Source organism: Saccoglossus kowalevskii, chromosome 19, assembly GCF_978046115.1.
Source record: "Saccoglossus kowalevskii chromosome 19, keSacKowa6.1, whole genome shotgun sequence".
In the NCBI taxonomy this organism is placed as follows: Eukaryota; Metazoa; Hemichordata; class Enteropneusta; family Harrimaniidae; genus Saccoglossus; species Saccoglossus kowalevskii.
This window is the reverse complement of record NC_140659.1, coordinates 30,522,037-30,541,714: the sequence shown is the minus strand read 5'-3', so window position 1 is coordinate 30,541,714 and position 19,678 is coordinate 30,522,037. Positions and strand designations below refer to the sequence as shown.

The 19,678-nt window shown below is 37.3% G+C and overlaps 1 protein-coding gene across 1 annotated transcript; it reads right to left on the bottom strand.

The window, feature by feature from the left end:
• Positions 1 to 13,118: 13,118 nt before the first annotated feature.
• Positions 13,119 to 19,062, bottom strand: LOC100371808 (nucleoside diphosphate kinase 5-like). The gene is made up of 5 exons (XM_002730732.4): positions 18,817 to 19,062; positions 17,267 to 17,472; positions 15,394 to 15,494; positions 15,177 to 15,295; positions 13,119 to 13,639 (listed from the first exon to the last, which is right to left on the bottom strand). Exons 1-5 carry the CDS (start codon positions 18,961 to 18,963, stop codon positions 13,556 to 13,558), a joined length of 657 nt encoding a protein of 218 aa, XP_002730778.1. The 5' UTR covers positions 18,964 to 19,062; the 3' UTR covers positions 13,119 to 13,555.
• Positions 19,063 to 19,678: the final 616 nt, after the last annotated feature.

Below are 19,678 nucleotides of genomic sequence, written 5' to 3'. Positions count from 1 at the left end.
CTGGACCGCACTGGACCTCGCCGAGCTTTACTTGACCGCACTGGGCCTCGCCGAGATTTACTGGACCACACTTGGCAGCGCCGAGCTTTACTGGACCACACTTGGCCTCGCCGAGATTTACTGGACCACACTTGGCAGCGCCGAGCTTTACTGGACCGCACTGGACCTCGCCGAACTTTACTGGACCGCACTGGACCTCGCCGAGCTTTACTGGACCGCACTGGGCCTCGCCGAGCTTTACTGGACCGCACTGGGCCTCGCCGAGATTTACTGGACCACACTTGGCAGCGCCGAGCTTTACTGGACCGCACTGGACCTCGCCGAGCTTTACTGGACCGCACTGGGCCTCGCCGAGATTTACTGGACCACACTTGGCAGCGCCAAGCTTTACTGGACCGCACTGGGCCTCGCCGAGATTTACTGGACCACACTTGGCAGCGCCGAGCTTTACTGGACCACACTTGGCCTCGCCGAGATTTACTGGACCACACTTGGCAGCGCCGAGCTTTACTGGACCGCACTGGGCCTCGCCGAGCTTTACTGGACCGCACTGGACCTCGCCGAGCTTTACTGGACCGCACTGGACCTCGCCGAGCTTTACTGGACCGCACTGTGCCTCGCCGAGCTTTACTGGACCACACTTGGACTCGCCGAGATTTACTGGACCACACTTGGCAGCGCCGAGCTTTACTGGACCGCACTGGGCCTCGCCGAGCTTTACTGGACCGCACTGGGCCTCGCCGAGCTTTACTGGACCGCACTTGGACTCGCCGAGATTTACTGGACCACACTTGGCAGCGCCGAGCTTTACTGGACCGCACTGGGCCTCGCCGAGCTTTACTGGACCGCACTGGGCCTCGCCGAGCTTTACTGGACCGCACTGGACCTCGCCGAGCTTTACTGGACCGCACTGGGCCTCGCCGAGCTTTACTGGACCGCACTGGGCCTCGCCGAGCTGTCTACGATGCGAAGAGATCCACCGCACTTCGGAGATATTGGATGGCGTAATGTTATGGTAATACGTCATCGCGAATTTGCCGACACCGAGGACACTACTTCGTCTTCCAATTCAACTTGTCACTGTCTTGTCAGTTCAATATGAGATCAAGTCTTTGTATATATGTGACAGCATTATGAAGCAGAATACTTCACTGTGCAGTTTTAATCTAAAAACTATTGTAATAGTCCTCAGTCACGAAATCTCAAGTGGGTCACGGCTTTCATTTACATTAGCATATGCGCCAATAATTCAGTCATGGGAGCTCTAATTCAGTAGAAACACGGACACTCCCTCCAAGTTGCATGGTTAATTAAACTGAGATTTCTATTCTAAAAAAATATCGCTACTTTCTATTAGGAGTTCAAAATAATTCTGAAATTAGGTTCATCCCCACTTTAATTTTCAAGTCAACATTTATTTAAATAATGTAAATGTAAATTTAAAGACTGTCACATCAGACTCTAAGGTTTTTGTATTAAAATCAAAACGAGAAACTGTAAGACTGCGTGACACATCTGTTTTTATTTCATGTGTGCATTGAACGACATGCCGACAACATAAGTTACGTTTTCGCCAAAATGTTTCAAGTTGAGTAAAGGCAGCTTTTGATACGTCATAAAAACGTGTCAACAAATAAGCTGCTCTCTGATTGGTCTGACTGTAAGATGTTGGGTTTGGGTAGCCAATTAGAAACCTTCGCATTGACTCAACTGTTTCAAACCGTTGAATACAGTTCATAAATATTTTCTTTAAATGCGTGGAAACAAAAGAAAACAATGAAATTAGCTTCCATTCTACAAACTTGAATAACGTTTCCTTTTATTGACTTTGTATCACCTATGTGTTATACATTAACAATTTCAGTTTACACTGAGACAAGTTGAAGGTATTGTAACTCCTCAAATCAAAGAAGTGTTTTCATACCTCTTCACTAGTAAATAGTGAAAGGACAATCCTGTCTTGGTTTAACCTGTTGGTACGTGAAGAAGAAGAAAAAATTGTTCTTGTTACGCGCCGGTCAGAAAAAGTCAATCACATCTTTGTCACGGATAATTTTGGGGACGTATGGGCATATAGTTGACAACACTCGTAATAATAAGTAATATAAAAATAAGCGTAGTGTGTCTTTGCCATGATTAAGTGTATACGTATCGTGTATGTCTGTATATAGTTGACAACAGTAGACCTGTAAAAATATTTAAATTTAATGTTTAGTGCATAACTTGAAAATGATTGAATAGGTTGATTTTTTATTTAATCTGGATATTTGAAAAAATGGTACGCAGAAATGCTTGGTATATATAATTAGCACAACCAAAACGTGACTGTGGGGCGTTCACACATCAGTCAAATAGACCAGCGCGTCGATTTTCTCATTACCTTGTTTCAAGAAATAAACGATGTTTACAGAGTCGCAAAGAAAGCCGGGGTCTGATGATTTCAACAAATTTCTGTGGGTGAATAGCCACGACCCTGTGTGGTTATAATGAAGTTACTTGCGAAATCTTTAGCAGTATACATGTACTGGTATAAAATGTGTTACGGGGTTATTTATACTAAGCATATTTTACTTAATGGGAATTTATCTCAAATTCCTACTTTTTTCGACAAGATTCAAGTTCCAGTCGGTACTCATTAATTATATGTTAACTAGATATCGATTGAAAATTGATGAATGAAAGTTTGTGTTTTTACGTTATAAGCGACTGGTTACTTTACGTCCGTGTAATCCTAATGAGTGTGTTCTTTTCATGTCCACCGTACTGTTACAGTATCGGGTTTTATTGACAAACAGTTTTGAGAGCAAAGCGATCTCTAACAATTTGCAAAAAAATGTCTTTCAAGTAACGGCGGCGGCAGTCATCCACGCCTGTCAGATTTCCCATGTTGTTGAAAAAATCAAGTTGACGTCGTGTCATAACCAGTTTTACCGTTCAATACGTCCCGTAAAAAAAACACAATAAACCCAAACGAGACAATACACACCTTCAAGACGATAGAAAACGCCGTAAACGAGCCAACCGTAACAATGAAACACGTCACCTGTATACGGTCCGTGGACCCCTAAGCAGCAACAACGACGTATTATTACTGAACATTTTCGTTAGAAGTAGCGCAGATTTATTTTCGCCAGCAGAAAATTTATTTTATGTGTAGCTGGGTCAGTATTGGTTTAATCCGAGATTTAGCAAAGCAATAACACATGCCTCCGTTAGCTTGGAGACCTGTTATTAAGTTTTTTTCACGAGGGTCCGTCTTTTATTGGATCTTGCATTGATTTACAATGTGAAACTTTTCAACTATTGTTGACGTTATTATTGAATGGTAAAGAATGACAGAGTTCGCCGGCATTGTTCTCCGATCGTTTGCCTCTATGCGCACACACTAAAAGAACGTCCACTGTACTGAAACCGAGCCAGGGAACAGTGTGTGTTGTCGAGTCGCTCAGGATCCATCGTTGCCGACCGACAGTGCCATATATATCCGTACGGGCTGTCATTATTCGCTATGAATACAGTACGAAAGTTGCCGTGTCTTGGTGAAAGATTCAGTTTCAAGTGAAGACAGTCGCGTAAAAAGTTGGATTAACGGACTAAAATGCGTGCGATGGAATCTCTATATTAAGTTCAACGTAAATAGTGACATAATGGTAAGACACGGTAATTGTCGATGCTCCCTTCGTCTTGTGGTAACTGCACTGCACGTACTGCTTATCGCTAATTTGAAGTATGGTCATGCAATAACAACAGGGGAATTCCGTTACGGGGCAGACGAGGTATGTGATTTAAACATCGAGCAATCGTGTGTGCTTTCATTGACTGACTCTATACCAGAATTGGCAGATAAGTTTAATCAACTTGTCGCAAACGGAGCCAATGTCGTCAGGTTTGAATACTCAGTATTTGCGGACAGCGAATACGAAATTACCGGCATCTGGTCGCCGGAGGAACTAATAAATACATTTGCATTGTATAATGGATACTGGATTAAAGACAAACAAGGTGAGATGGTTGCTGCACTTCACACATCAACTAAAGTATGGTCATTAGGTAGTCTTACTGTGGGGACTAAGAACATAGCAGTACATCTGAATTTGAACCTGAACGACACCGTGGTAGCGAACGCACAATCCGACCCCGACCCGGAAGAAGTGCAGAAATTTTTAGAACAGGAATTCCACCAATGCTCATTAGATCTCAAAGATCTGACACGGGAATGCAAGATAATGATTTTAACCGAAATCATAGATGCCATAATGGATGCATCCGACGCAGTGGATACCAGTTTAACATGTAACCCAGTAGTAAATATCAATTCGTCATTGGATGGGAGTTACGGGTACGAGTGCAGTAACCTTGGCAACGGCGGCTCATTTTTATTATCATCACCGCCATGGTTATCATCCATGTACATTATTTTAATAATTGTAGAGCATTTAGTGGCATTTTCAGTGTTTCCGTTTATTTTGCTATATTTTATCCCATCGAAAAAGAAGACCGGAAAAATGTTCACTTTGAACGAATCAGGTACTGTTATTGTTGTCGAGGATGATAATTTGATGACCGATAATCCCAAATCGCCTGTCTCTTTAACATCATTATGTTTTCGCTCTTCAAAGGCACGTGACCAAATGGTGCGAAGAAGAGAGGGAGAACACAAATCATGTTGTCGCATATTTTGGTATTCTTTCGGCAGATTATTATTATATTGTGGTTTTCTACCAATGTTCTGCCATATCGGATATATCACCTACAACGTCACATCCGGTCGGTCAGATTTACTACCATCACCGACTGAAATAACGGACAGCTACGGTGATAGTTTCTTTTATTTCTTCAGCGCCGAAGTTGGTCTACCGTTCTCATATTCTGTGACAGTTTATGGAACTTTTATAATACTTTCGTTTTTAATCGTTCTTTCCGAAGCAGACGATATGTTCACAATAACTATCGAAATTGACGAGAAGACATTTCATCATTACTACACACGGTCATGTGACCTGTACGACATTTCCCAGGTGATGATTGACGGTCGAGCACGGGTCTACGAAACCATCGCTGACTTTCTACGACATGCTATTATTAATGACTGTCGGAGCATCCGGAATTCTAGTTGTTGTCACCGATTCCCGTTCATAAGCGCTATACACCATCTCTGTACCGTGGTCGCTAAGGTCTCGGCGCTTTTCAAAACCTCGTGTTGCCCGAGAAGTTATTATTTACTCGTGCCATGGTTTCTCTCTTTCCCGTTCGTGGTGGCGCTCTCGTTGCATGTGATTGCAGAGATTTGTATTTACACCGTTTTGGGAATATGTATTTATATTAATTTATTAGCACCTTTTGTTATATTGGCGGCTGCACTTGTATTTTATGGATGCAGCGTGCTTGCGAAAGTCCAGAAATTTTATTCTAAACTGAAGAACGCTATATTCCATATTTCTTGTAAGGATGGAATGGTCAAACTGCAGTATGCTGGAGATACACTTCACGCCGTACCGGTCAAACATAAAGTTAGCAAAAATACTGCAGGCGGGACCATCGAAAGGTTCAAATTTCCACGATACGTCGACGTGAATGCGAAGATCTTTCAAGGAATACCGATTTTATCAGAAAAGGCGCCGAGGGAATGTATCACTAAAGATACTTTCAAACAAGTGTGTGACTTCGTGAAGCCTATAGGCACGACATACTTCCACGCGTTCTTGGAATGCTTTGCTATCTCCATCTTTATTTCGTTTATGTTTACAGTCTTGGTCCTCGCTGAACTTTCTACATTAGTGACAAGCCTCGCCATAGTTACTATAGCGATCCTTCCATATTTAACCGAATTATACTTAAATTCGTCAGTTTCTTCCATATCGGAGGAAGAAGTTCTTCTCCGCAAAGTTTCCATCGCCCTTTCGCGAATTTCGGCTCGTCATTGCGTTTATGAAGATCAGTACATGGCGGCGGCAATTTCCGTTTCCGTCGTTAGACTTTCTGATCTCCTGGCGACAGAAATCACTACTCTTACTTTACCGCCAAAAATTGACAGTGAAAGTGAGATGTTTCCATATAAGGTCAATGGTATAGTCAAACCAAAGACCAATCAACAAGGCAAACGCAAAGACAGCGTCAAAGGAAGAAAGTTTCAAAGGGTCAACAGCATCGAGAGTACTAGAGAAAAACCGAGTAAGTCGCGAAGGGAAGTGTACAAGGCACCTGAAGACGGACGCAATACGAGACTGGAGAAAATAAGAAAAGAAGAATGCCACCTAGAGGATTGCACCGATAAAGAGTCGCAAGAATCGCTCGAAGTTCATCGAACATATGCTAGTGTTGACACCATCAGTGACGGGAGAAGTTCAAGGGTACAGTTTTATTCCTACTACGGCGAAAGTGCATCGATTGGTCATGTTGGCGACGCTGCCGGACTACGCATTAACGCGGCGAAGTATAACAAAGAGACCGGCGACTACGTAGAACAGCCGACAGAGAAGAAGAGGCCGCGCCATAGCTCATCCTTCGGGTTTCCTTCTCCTTCGAAATTGAAAAAGCAGAACCGGCGGGAATGGGTTTCCGATGAGGATATCTGGAGAATGGGAAACAACAAAATTCATCCATCCGATGAAACTGAAAATGACAGTTCACATGACGACGTTGCAGTGTGACCGTGGCGATACCAGGACATTTTTGATAGAATTAACGTAATTTATTCACGACATTTTCTTGATAATTATAAATATTTTCGAGAACAATCGTATTTTAGCCACTTCGTGACACATTTGAGATCACGTGACATATTCGAGGAATCGTAGTGGAGACACTGAAAATTGTATTTTCCACATTTTGTATACAAAAACAAATCACAAATAGCTTCAAGATTCGTCAGTAGTGTCGCTGTCTAAAATGTGTAGTTTCTTGGGGACATTTAAGGGATTGAAAAAAAAATCGGAGATATCACCCTTTTTAATTATATCTTGGGTCGTTTGAGTGATGGTGATGGACTAGTATAGACCTTGAACTTCAAATTATAAACCTTAGAAAGTCTTTCAAGTAAATGTAAAGATTGCTCTCCACTTATCTAATCTTATTTATCTTCGAGGAGAGACAAATTAAAACCACCAAATTAACCTGAGAAAGTCTCAAATTTAGCTCGGGTAAAGAACCATTAACAAACTTCTACCTCCTACATGAGTACTGTGAAACCCGCTATTGTACACTGAGTCAGACTCGAATGCAATAATACTAGTATTATATGCGTCGTATGTTGCGCACCCAGGTTCATCTGTAGGCATAGTTTTAAATTATTGTCTAGTATTAGTTTAATCTTTACCAAAGTTATGTATGTTCAATTATTATGATCGAAACATAAAGGAAGTCTATTTTTTTATTGTATTTATTTATTCGTCTTAAAAGGAGAATGCCAACTTATAAATTTATACGGTGACTCTAAACAAAAGAAAATTTGAACATTGAAACTAACGTTACAGTACTGTATTCTTATATTCGCATCATTCTGACGTGGAAGATGTTCACAATGAATGATGACATCAGAACACTGGACCACACTGAATGGTGACATCAGAGCACTGGGACAAAATAAATGATGACATCATCAGAAGAACACACTGAATGATGATGTAAGAAGCACTGTCGTGTAAACATTATTTTGTTATTAATCCACTGCTTCCATAAGTGATCACTATGATAGTACAATGTATAATGTAAAACGCCACAGTCGTCACATCGTGGGCCCCACACGACGTATACAACGCGTGTAAAGCAAGTTTGTTTGTTTACACTAAATTTGAACGCGCGCTGCGTGACGACTGACCGTAACGCATTATTTAATTTAAGTAGCTTTATTTGTAATTTGTAACTTTGATCATAGGTATGTGTTTCTAGGGTACAATCACCCGCTTATGATCGAGCATAGACTTCCCTCTCAAAATGTAATGAGATGACATTTAACATTTACCAAACATGTAATTTCATGTAGACCCACCAAATTTTTATTTTCAATTTAAGAGTACGTAGAGTCATTTACATTTTTATTATAAACGACTAGTAATAAATAACTTAGTTTTAAGAGTTTTTTCTTTTTCAACCAAACGTTTATGTTTTGTAATCGAGAACTTTAAAATAGCCTGTTAACTTTTCAATAAACTATGATAATTGTTGCAGTAGTCGACTTCATTGATTTATTTTGTTTTGTTACTGTTAGTTACGTGTGTAAGTGTTGTATTTGGCCATGCACTGAATTCCTATAGATTACTCGTAACGGTTACTCGTAACGGTTACTCGTAACATCCCGTTTTTTCATACTGAGATTGTTAACGCCACATTCAGATTCGACTTAGTTTCAAGATGTTATACGTGTCTTATTTGTTTCACCCAGTTATAACATAATTTATTTCAAGCCATCTTTTCAATCACTCCGTATATCAAACAAATGTATCCTACATGTACTAACTTACATATATGTGGCTCCATGCGTGCCATATACGTATAGAGTTGGCTGTCAGAATCTCGACGGGAGGTAATGGTGATTTCTGCCGAGGAAAAAATGAAAAAAATGTCATCCAGGAAAAATTACCGAAACTTCTCATTTGTTTGCCTTACTTTATAAAATGTTGTTTTTATATAAAATCAGTAACACCATCCTGAACACAGTAGAGCTCTGAAATATGTGAAGGTCAAAAGTCATTTTCTGTGTTCTGTACAATTAAAAAACGCGTATATTTCTGTTTTTAGTGTCCGGCCACTACTTGGTTGCTTCGTATTGGGTACTAGCACTATGTAAATATAGTGAACGATTGTGGTTTTATCTGATTGATATTAAAAAATATAAAACATTCTTATCTTTTAAATGAAACAAATATTATCTCATTATCAAAACTAAAAACAATTGATGAGAAATTAAAAGAAGAGTTTACAACTGAGTGCAAAAATGAAATAAATAATGACAATAGGAAAAAATCAAATTCTAAAAATAAACTAAGAACCTACAAACTTTTTAAAACCAAAATTGAACAAGAAAACTACTTAACAATTATGAAAAACAATGAACTTCGCAATTCCTTAACAAAATTTAGACTTGGCAACCACTGTCTGAAAATTGAAACAGGCCGGCATATAGGTTTGGATTTTAAAGACAGAGTCTGCAATATGTGCGACAATGACCATGTTGAAGATGAACAACATTTTGTCATAAATTGTCCTCATTACAATGAAATAAGATTGAAACTTTACATTGTAGCTAATAAATGTATACCAAATTTTGACAAATTTAGTAATGAAAATAAATTCATATCATTACTAAGTAACGAGAAAATGTCAATTCCTTTAGCGCAATATTTAAAAAAATGTTTTAATACAAGACAGCAGCACCTACATAAACTAAGCCAGTAACACATTCCTCGTATACAAATTTATCTTCCTTTTTTTTAATGCTTTTTTGTTCCCTTACTTTTTATGTAGTTATTTTTCTTTTACTAATATTTGATTTGTAACCCTTTTCATCCCCTCCGGGGGATGTTGTGTGTTAATAAATAAATAAAATAGATTGTCAATTGTAGCGGAAAAGGAGAGATAATTTATCCGATGGAAATTATTTAGGGAGGGGGTCCAGTTGTATTGGCTTCCACTAGTAACGTAAATGCGCCCTCTGCCGACATCTGAATAAATAACGCGAGAACAGCATAACCTGGAAGTGAACAGTACAGCCGAAAGTGCAACAAACTGAATGAACGAATGTACATACGTACGAACAGCTTTACTCTAATGCAGACGTATATGGCACCATTAGGTCGGTTTGACGACTACATGAGTTATAAGTTATTTTGATGTTTTTGTCTTCACGTGTTGTGTACTGATGCTAGGTCGTTGGAATCAAGTTGTTTCATGATTTTTTTATTAACCGTGTTGCCTGTCATTATTGGAAAAGTTGACAAAGTTCCACAATTTGAAGACAAAAATTATGCTCAAATTTTGTAGGTTCACAACACAATTTATAAGCACTTTCTCGTTTCAACAGACCAGAGACAATAATTGTCGGCAATTGTTTTATAAAGTCAAGTCCGAGTCGGATAATGCACTTTTACAAATGGTGCCATCTATAGTTAAACCAATCTTAAGCTGGGTAAAGTCACGTGACTTTGGAGTGGTCAACACGAATGGACCATATGAACAATCCATGCACATATTTATTGTTCTGTGGAGTTTCACAGGTTAATTATGTAACTTAAAAGCTTAGTGTTTTAATTTTTCAAAATTGTTATGATCATCAGATTTGACAAGAATTGCTTTCTGATTGCAATGCACGTTAATAACGGTACTGTGTGATAGAGGGACTGTGGTGTGATAAAGGACTTTTATAGTGGCCTCTCTGTGATAGCGCTTTCGTGGTCCTGGATTGTCTTATGTGATATAGCGCCCTCATAGTGCTAGGTGATATATCTTTTGTTTATTAATGTATGCAAGCTGTCTGTCCATACATGTTTCCAGGCTGTACTTTTGATAAACCATCATCCCATCTTAGACCTTTTACTAATTACACTACACTTTAAGTTGTATAAATACCTATATCCCTTTCCTTTTTCTTGCATTTGCAGTTCTGCCCTACTTTCTATCTCATATGTTTTTGTGTGAGTGTGAGTGTGTGTGCGTGTGGCAACAACGTTGTGACGACTTTAACTTTACACTGACTTGTGATGACAGGATCTACATTGTGACGACCTTTACTATTTTTGTATTAATATTTAAAACAAATTTAAGTCAAGTTTGCGTATCTTAGGTTTAGTAAGGGACGACGTCAAAAGATCGATGTCTGATAACGAACTTATTTGCTTTAGTTTGGGGGTGGGAGGGGGGGGGGAGGTTATGACCTCAAAAAGTTTCCATCCTACAAAAACGATTTTATCTTTTAATGAAGTTAAAAAAAATCTTGGAGTATTTGTAGTTCGCTTTTTTTCTATCCAATCATGGACAGAAATAACAGAAAATGAAAAAAAACACATCCAAAACGAGAAAATGGTTTGGTCCGAGTGTAAATATGTGTGTCAAATGAGGTGCATTTGTAAAGTCTTTTTACACCCACCGGACAACTAACTGCTATGCAATACTACTGTCCGATTATCCATTTGTATTCAATGGTGAATGTAGTCTGACGCCATGGTCAATATTTATATTGGCGTCGTCCCTAAAGGGGAAGGCATGGTTCAATTTATATTAATATAATTGTACCATACCTCCCCCCTATACTAAACCTAAGCTTCGCAAACATTTCTATGTTAAGTCATAGGATATTCAACTTTTATTAAATTAAACTTAACTAAAACGCAATTCTACGTTGAATTGCATTGTAATTGAGTTTAATTAAATTCCAATTAAAACGCAACCCCATATAGGAATGCATTTTAATCGAGTTCATATCGCAACTATATTAAAAGTTAATCCAATGTGTGTCATTATAATGACGATAAGACATGTATATGTGTGTTATGGTTTGGTTAGCCACTAAGAGGATTAAACTGTGCTGGCTTGTACTGCATGGATAGTTGAAAAGCAACAAAAAATAGTGACTGTAGTGTCAGTTTTCTTTCCTTTATGCGTATAAAGGAAAGAAAACTGACACTACAGTCACTATTTTTTGTTGCCATTGTACTGTGACATCATATGTTTACATTTATGCCAACCAATATGTGACTATTTTATAACAAATGTTGCTCACTGATCACGAACTGTCGTGACCTATGTTACCCACAATGTTGCTCACTGATCACGAACTGTTGTGACCTATGTTACCCACAATGTTGCTCACTGATCACAAACTGTCGTGACCTATGTTACTCACAATGTTGCTCACTGATCACGAACTGTCGTGACCTATGTTACCCACAATGTTGCTCACTGATCATGAACTGTCGTGACCTATGTTACCCACAATGTTGCTCACTGATCATGAACTGTCGTGACCTATGTTACCCACAATGTTGCTCACTGATCACGAACTGTCGTGACCTATGTTACCCACAATGTTGCTCACTGATCATGAACTGTCGTGACCTATGTTACCCACAATGTTGCTCACTGATCACGAACTGTCGTGACCTATGTTACCCACATAATGTGATATTAAAGGGAACAGATACATGTATACAACAGCAGTAAACGAAGCCATTATTTTAACTTTGGGCGTGAACAACCGCTTCTTGTCAACCAGCATTCTCAAGAGAGTGCCCGCAAGAGTCAGATCACATGCAGTCTTGGTAAGATGACATTTTTTGTTTGTTGACAAGATTTTTCTATATTTTTTTTCTCAAAAACTGATCGGAACCTTGGTAGACAATAGGAAACAGTTGGATCAAATATATTTCCCATTTGCTACAGGGTTTGATAAACAATTTAAAAAAAATAATATAGACAAGTCATTGTCAATGACATGTCCCCGTTCCGTTCATATTTGAGTGACATGTACATTCAAAGCAGATCATGACCGAAATCTCAGACCACTTTCACCACCCATGCATGACTGAGATCCGGTTCCGGAATTGTGAAAATACGTGATTTTGATGCATTTTCGGCCTTAAAATGGCCATCATTCAGCTATTGTTAAGCGGATTATGAAACAAATGTACCATGTGTGTGTGAAGTTTGAACTCGATCAATCCAGACATGTCTCGGATACGGATCCAGAACTGAATTCTTTAAAACAAAATGGCTGCCAGTCGGCAATTTCAAACCCGATCCAAAAAAAAAAAAAATGACGTGCATCAAGGTCCTATTATGTTTAATGTATGTACCAAATTTGAACAAAATCCGTCCATGCATAACTGAGATCCGGAATGGTGAAAATGTGCGATTTTTCGGTCTTAAAATGGCCGCTATTTGGCTATCGTTAATCGGATCATGAAAAAAATGCATGTGCATATGTCCCATATAATGTGTGATGTATGAGTGAAGTTTGAACTTAATCGGTCCATGCATGTTCGAGATACAGGTGATCACGGACGCACGGATGCACGGACGCACACATGGGGCTTTATTTTGTGAAAAAATTGACTTTGTTGATAAAGGGGTAAAGATTTCTGTTATAAAAGCAGACATTAGATAAATTATTGTACAACTGACACATATTATAATTGCAATTATTGAACATTTATTACAAATACTCAATTTGAAGCATATATACACTAGAACACCATGAATGATAGTGATGGGAAAATTACATAAAATATTAATGTTAATTTAAAACACACCTATAAACATAAAGATGTGACAATATAAGATACAGGAAATATTTTATAATTCAACCAAAGTTTATGAAAAAGACAAAAATATTGAAACCTACAAGGCACTGTACAGTGTTAATGTGACCAGTATTTTAACTCTTTCAGCATTATGAAAACTAAGTATTCTATAAACATACCTTATTTCTTATCAATTATTAAACACTAGGAGCACAAAATTGTAAGAATCTGCTCTAAACTAAAATTTGCAGAGATGAAAGAGTTAAATACGGGTAGTGAGAGTTTTTGTGATGTGAGGATTTATTGACGGCAGATGTTTGTTTTTAGTTTGGTTCCTCCACTGCATAAGGCTCATTAATCCTTGGCTTATTCGGGTTATGTCCAATCAGCCAATCAGCAAGCCATGTCTGAAAATTAAAGTTATAATTGTTATCACTAATATTCACAGTTCTAAAAATATTGTTCAAATGCACTAGTTGGTTGTATTTTTTATATATTGTATAAGAATTCCCAAGTGACATTATGTTTTTCGCAAGCTGGCATAAAATCGTAAAAATAACCCAACCAGTTCCCTCTTTTCATCTCAAAATCACAAAATAGTCCCGTTTATAGTCTGTACTTTCTTTCAGAAGATTGGAACAAAAAAAGCCAAATTTTTTGAGTAAAAACTGAAAACTGACTCAAATTTTGTCTGTTGGCTCTAAAATTAGGGTTCATTTCCTGAAATATCGAAGAAAATAAGTAAAAAGTGCAGAAAATTTGGGCGAGAAAGTCTGCTGGTGAAAAAGTTAAGGATGCAATACAGTCTAATTTATTGCAAAGCTGGTTTGAATATAGGCTGAGGGTGAGCATTATGGTAATTTGAAGAAACTAATTTTATCTGTCTATTTGTCTGTCGGCTGAGATAGCTCCGCTGTTAGCAATACACATTTCAATTAAAGAACGGAAGACATCATTAGAAAATGAACAATATGTATAGTATCAAAGCAATCAGACTTGCCGTTCTCAACAAGAATTCAAAAAACTATAACTTTTTACCAAAAATATTCATCAAAATTAGATAATTGAAGATATCATCACGTAATGAACAAATCTGAGAGAGGTCTACCTGAGGTATCTATATTTGTAGTATCAAAGCAATCAGACTTGAAAATATCACTTTTTACCAAAAATGACAAGAATATTCACCAAAATAAGAGAATTAAAGATATCATTACAAAATGAACAAATCTGAGAGAGGTCCACATGTAGTACCTATATATGTACAAATGTAATATCAAAGCAATCGGACTTGCAGTTTTTAACAAGAATTCGAAAATATGACTTTTCATCAAAATTAGAGAATTGAAGATATAACCATGAAATGAACAAATCTAAGAGAGGCCTACCCAAGGTACATATACACCAAGTATCAAAGCATTCAGGCTTGTAGTTTTCAAGAAGAAGTCGAAAAAGTAAAACATTGACACGGACGACGGCGGACAATCACTCATATGATAAGATCAGCTCGACAAAGTTGACAGCAGAGCTAAAAATGTTTTATTTTGGGGGATTTATTTTCTGTGACATTAGAAGTATGTTTTTTTATTAGTGTTGATTTCTCACACTATTTATTTTGAATTAATTAATCTTTGAAATTGAAGTTCATTTTGTGTAGGTTAAATAAGTCAATTTTGTCACCAAACTTCATAGATTTAGCAAGTATTTGATATATGTGGGCTTTAAATAAACTATAATCTCAATTTGTTATGGTTGAGTCACACAATGGATTATCTCGTGTTTACAGCATCTAAATTACCATGGTTAAAAATAACAAACTGACTTCTATTATTAAAGACATAAAGATAAAATTAATGATCAAATCTAGACTAGTGCAAAAAGACATCCAACCACATCAATATAAGTTATCTATCAAATAAGTAAAAACTACCAAGATATACTCACTATGGGATCTTCTGGTTTCTGTTTACAAAGTTCTGTAAGTCCTTTTAATAATGTTGGATTGACAACTTTTGAAAGGTAATCTTTTGCTGCCTGGCCAGCTGGAATTGGCTCTACGATACCTACAATGAAAGACACATCAATATGAGAGATGTGACAAAACTCTTCACCGTCACCTTGAATCTACTTTGATAGTACAATAACTGAACTGATTACTCACTGTCTGGGAAAAGAAATCGGATCTCTCTTTCTGCACTTGAAAACGTGTCACTGCCATGTACAGCGTTACGTTGGTCGTCTGTACCATACAACGCACGAATGCTGAAACAAAAACAACTTACAAGTTAGGACATTCTCACTCAAGAACGAAATACATTTTTATGTGAAGTGTTATTTTTCAATAGCATTTTTACCAATATTTTCAATAAAAATAGCTATAGTTTTTTCACTATTTACTGCTAACATGAAAACTGATTGGGTATGACATTGACAATAATAAAATGAATTCAGTAGAGGATACAAACCAAGCATGGAACTAATATTCACAACATAAAATGAATTCAGTAGAGGATACAAACCAAGCATGGAACTAATATTCACAACATAAAATGAATTCAGTAGAGGATACAAACCAAGCATGGAACTAATATTCACAACATAAAATGAATCCAGTAGAGGATACAAACCAAGCATGGAACTAATATTCACAACATAAAATGAATCCAGTAGAGGATACAAACCAAGCATGGAACTAATATTCACAACATAAAATGAATCCAGTAGAGGATACAAACCAAGCATGGAACTAATATTCACAACATAAAATGAATCCAGTAGAGGATACAAACCAAGCATGGAACTAATATTCACAACATAAAATGAATCCAGTAGAGGATACAAACCAAGCATGGAACTAATATTCACAACATAAAATGAATTCAGTAGAGGATACAAACCAAGCATGGAACTAATATTCACAACATAAAATGAATTCAGTAGAGGATACAAACCAAGCATGGAACTAATATTCACAACATAAAATGAATCCAGTAGAGGATACAAACCAAGCATGGAACTAATATTCACAACATAAAGGGCAGCTTCAGTATGAAACCTAAATATGATCTATACACCATGATTAAAATATACTCTATTGATATTTTAGTAAATCATCCAAAATGGTCATTATTCGAATTAGTATAGAAATAAATATTTAACATGAACAATTACTTAAATAACAAATTAACCAATCTAGAAACAGTGCAACCATCAATGTACTTCTATATGAATACATATCATCCAGGTATTTATAGAGTAATCTAGTTAACTAAGCTAGTGTTTTAGGCATTGAAAAGAACTAGGCAAAGTTGAAAAGAATGATTCTGCTAGGCAAACAAAAGACGATGCTATTCGTATCATATTCTGGCATATCTATGAACAGTATCCCCTCTATATTATATCAAGAATACACAAATAAAACTGCCCTTTTCAGAACCTTGATATACCATAAATACAGAGAGACAGCACTGTTAGCAAAAGAAAGCAGTCGACTATGTGTGAAATATCGTAACAATAGCCATCTAAATAACGCCATATATGTAATCATACACAACGAACAATTATGTGTGTTATATTTTGCTTGGCATGGGTCAGAGTTAGGTCACCAATAAGCACATTACAAATAAACAGGAGGGAGGTATGATATACATGGCACAGCCGACCTGGATGTTGTCGTGAACTTGCATTACAGTGGCTCAATTAAGAAAACTACCAAGAACTTAAGAAAAACTATTTTAAGAACAACCTCAAACGGGGGTGCCATAGGGGTGAGTTCTGTAATGTTGTAAGCATTATATTTTGCAGTCTTGCATCTAATCCAAATTAAAACTGTAAGAATGAATTCTAGTTTTATTATGCTGGCTGGGCATGTGCAGCTTTAAACAATGACAATGAATAAGGACACACCATCGAAAAATTTTTAATTTTCCATTTTTGGTTGTTTGCAAAAATCTTTAAAATAGTTTTGTTGGATTTGAATATGATCTCTGAGTATGTACTCAGCTATCATATACAATGAAGTAGCATGTGCTTACCTGTCTGGGTGTGTTTCCCTCGCTTTCAATGTGTTGGTTGGGCCCACCAGCTCTCTCCAATAAGCTATTGCATTTTCTCTTGCTAAAACTAACGCCATAATGGGTCCACTGCTCATGTATGCAACAAGGCTTGGGAAAAACATCTTGCCATAGTGTTCAGCATAAAAATCACTTGTCTGTTCCGGTGTTAAATGCACTCTCCTTTTCTGAAAAAGTAAATTTTAGGGTAGCCATTAGAAACAAGCCGAGGGAGCAATGGTAAATTAAAAAAAAATTTACACAGAAAAAAAAAAGAAACCAGCAGGGAACAATAATAGAAAAAACAATTTGCACTACTATTTCTTCGGGAAAAAATATTACACACAGAGGAAATAAAACTACAGCGAATTCATCATGGAAAAAATAGCACAAACTAAGTGAAGGAAATAAATATTTTGAATAGACAGATAATCTTGTGACGAAATGTGAGAGGCTCTATTTATGTATATGAGATCCTTATCTATACACCAGGTGAAAGGACTACTATATCGCTGCACTTCAAACATGCAAGTGTGAACAGTTTGGTGCTTTCAAGGCAATGATTATCTAACAATAATTTATAAAAGTATTTTTGTGTTTTTTTTAATTCCATATACCAGAGTATTTATTTAGATTTTTCTAGTATTTATTAATATTGACTCAATTTAGGAGTATTTATAGAAATTGCTGAACAAACCTATTAATAGGTTTACTATTGCTCCTCCCATCGATGAACCGGAGCTATCTCTTATGTGGTTATACAGTTGGGGTCTGATTCGTTCAGCACGAAACAGCTACCTTAATCACTTAAGAATTAATATATATTCGCATATTTGAGAATCTGTTTTGAATCCAAACAGAAACACCTAATTATTGATGTCACCAAGTGACCATCCCAAGTCTTGGTTTTTCTGTCATTACAAGACCAGTACATTCTTTAAGAAACAGGTATGAGAAAGACTAGTACAAATGCAGCAAACGATTTGAGCCAATCGCCAACATCAAATAACACTTATTTTCACAATCAAGGCTGCAATTTCTTCATTTAGTTTCCGCACAGAAACTGCAAACGATATCAACTCCTGAGATGATTTGAAGGAGGTGATAGAGGGCGTGATTTCGGTTCAATGCAATTAAACAGTCAGTGCCATGTCGGGACCAGTCCTATCTGAGATCAACACCAATATTTATCGAAGCCGAACTCTGCTCCAGCAGAGCTGTTTGGCCCAGAAATATAAAATGCTGTCGTGTAAACGATATACATGTAGTTAAACTTGGGGTCATGCCAACATGTAATTCTTTCCTTTCAAAAATGAATCATCACTCAAAATCTGGTAGGTTTGGTTCAGTTCAATATATATTCGTTGTTTTTAGATTACATCTACCTTTTTTAACGTCAGGGGGAGAGATTATACGGCCATTTTTGAGGTCACCAGACTTTATGTTTAACTCAACGAGAATTGAGATTACAAACAAGTAACACGAGAGAATTGGGAGACACAGGAAGACTTTTGCTCGAGGATTTTACTCACCTGTAAAATAGTAAATCCAGACCGCAGGATGATCTCCTCAATTTCGTCAGATTTATCGACTGCGTCAGGCTTGATTACTGCCAAAGTGCGTTCCACAAATATCTGTGGATGCTCCATAACTATCGTCTCTGTTTCAATTTCAGGCATTTTGTTTTAAACGGTTTCGTTTTCGTAGTAAATTTACAAGTAATCTTCACAGACCTGTCCAACGTCTTTCACTGACCCCGTTGCTATGTTACTTTGTTATGATCCAGTAGCGCAGGTGACTGCGCATAACTACTGCCCACTAGAGACAGGTTTGAAATATCGTTTGTTTTATTACAAAATAGCCACTGTTGGGCGCACTCTGTGATGTCCGTTATGATTCTGAATACTGTACCGATATCAATTACCGGTACGTTTTTGTTCGGACTTTGTCTTCTTCGAAGTGAATGTCAGTTCTCGCAACAAGTTGCGACATAATACTTAATTTTTTTTAATCATTTGAAAACTCCCATTTAAAACGTTCTCAGATAAAATACAATAAAAATGCATCCATAGCTGGTAGAATTACTTCATCCGGGTAGTTTTAAAGTTATTAAAACTGATACAAATATTAATGCCAGGACAGTGTTTTGAAATTTCATTCAATACAAATCGAACATTTTTTCTTCTTCCAAAAGTGTGTATAAAAATAGTCAATATTACCAATAAAGAAAAAGACCCTCGGCACAAGATACTGTAATGTCTGAGAAATCAAAAACAGTGTCACCACAGCGGCTACTGAATCAAGTGATTAACAAAATAACAGTCCAGAGCGACTAGATTACAGACAATCTAAATAACGGGTAAATACAAAGGTTTTTGAAATAGACTTTTATAT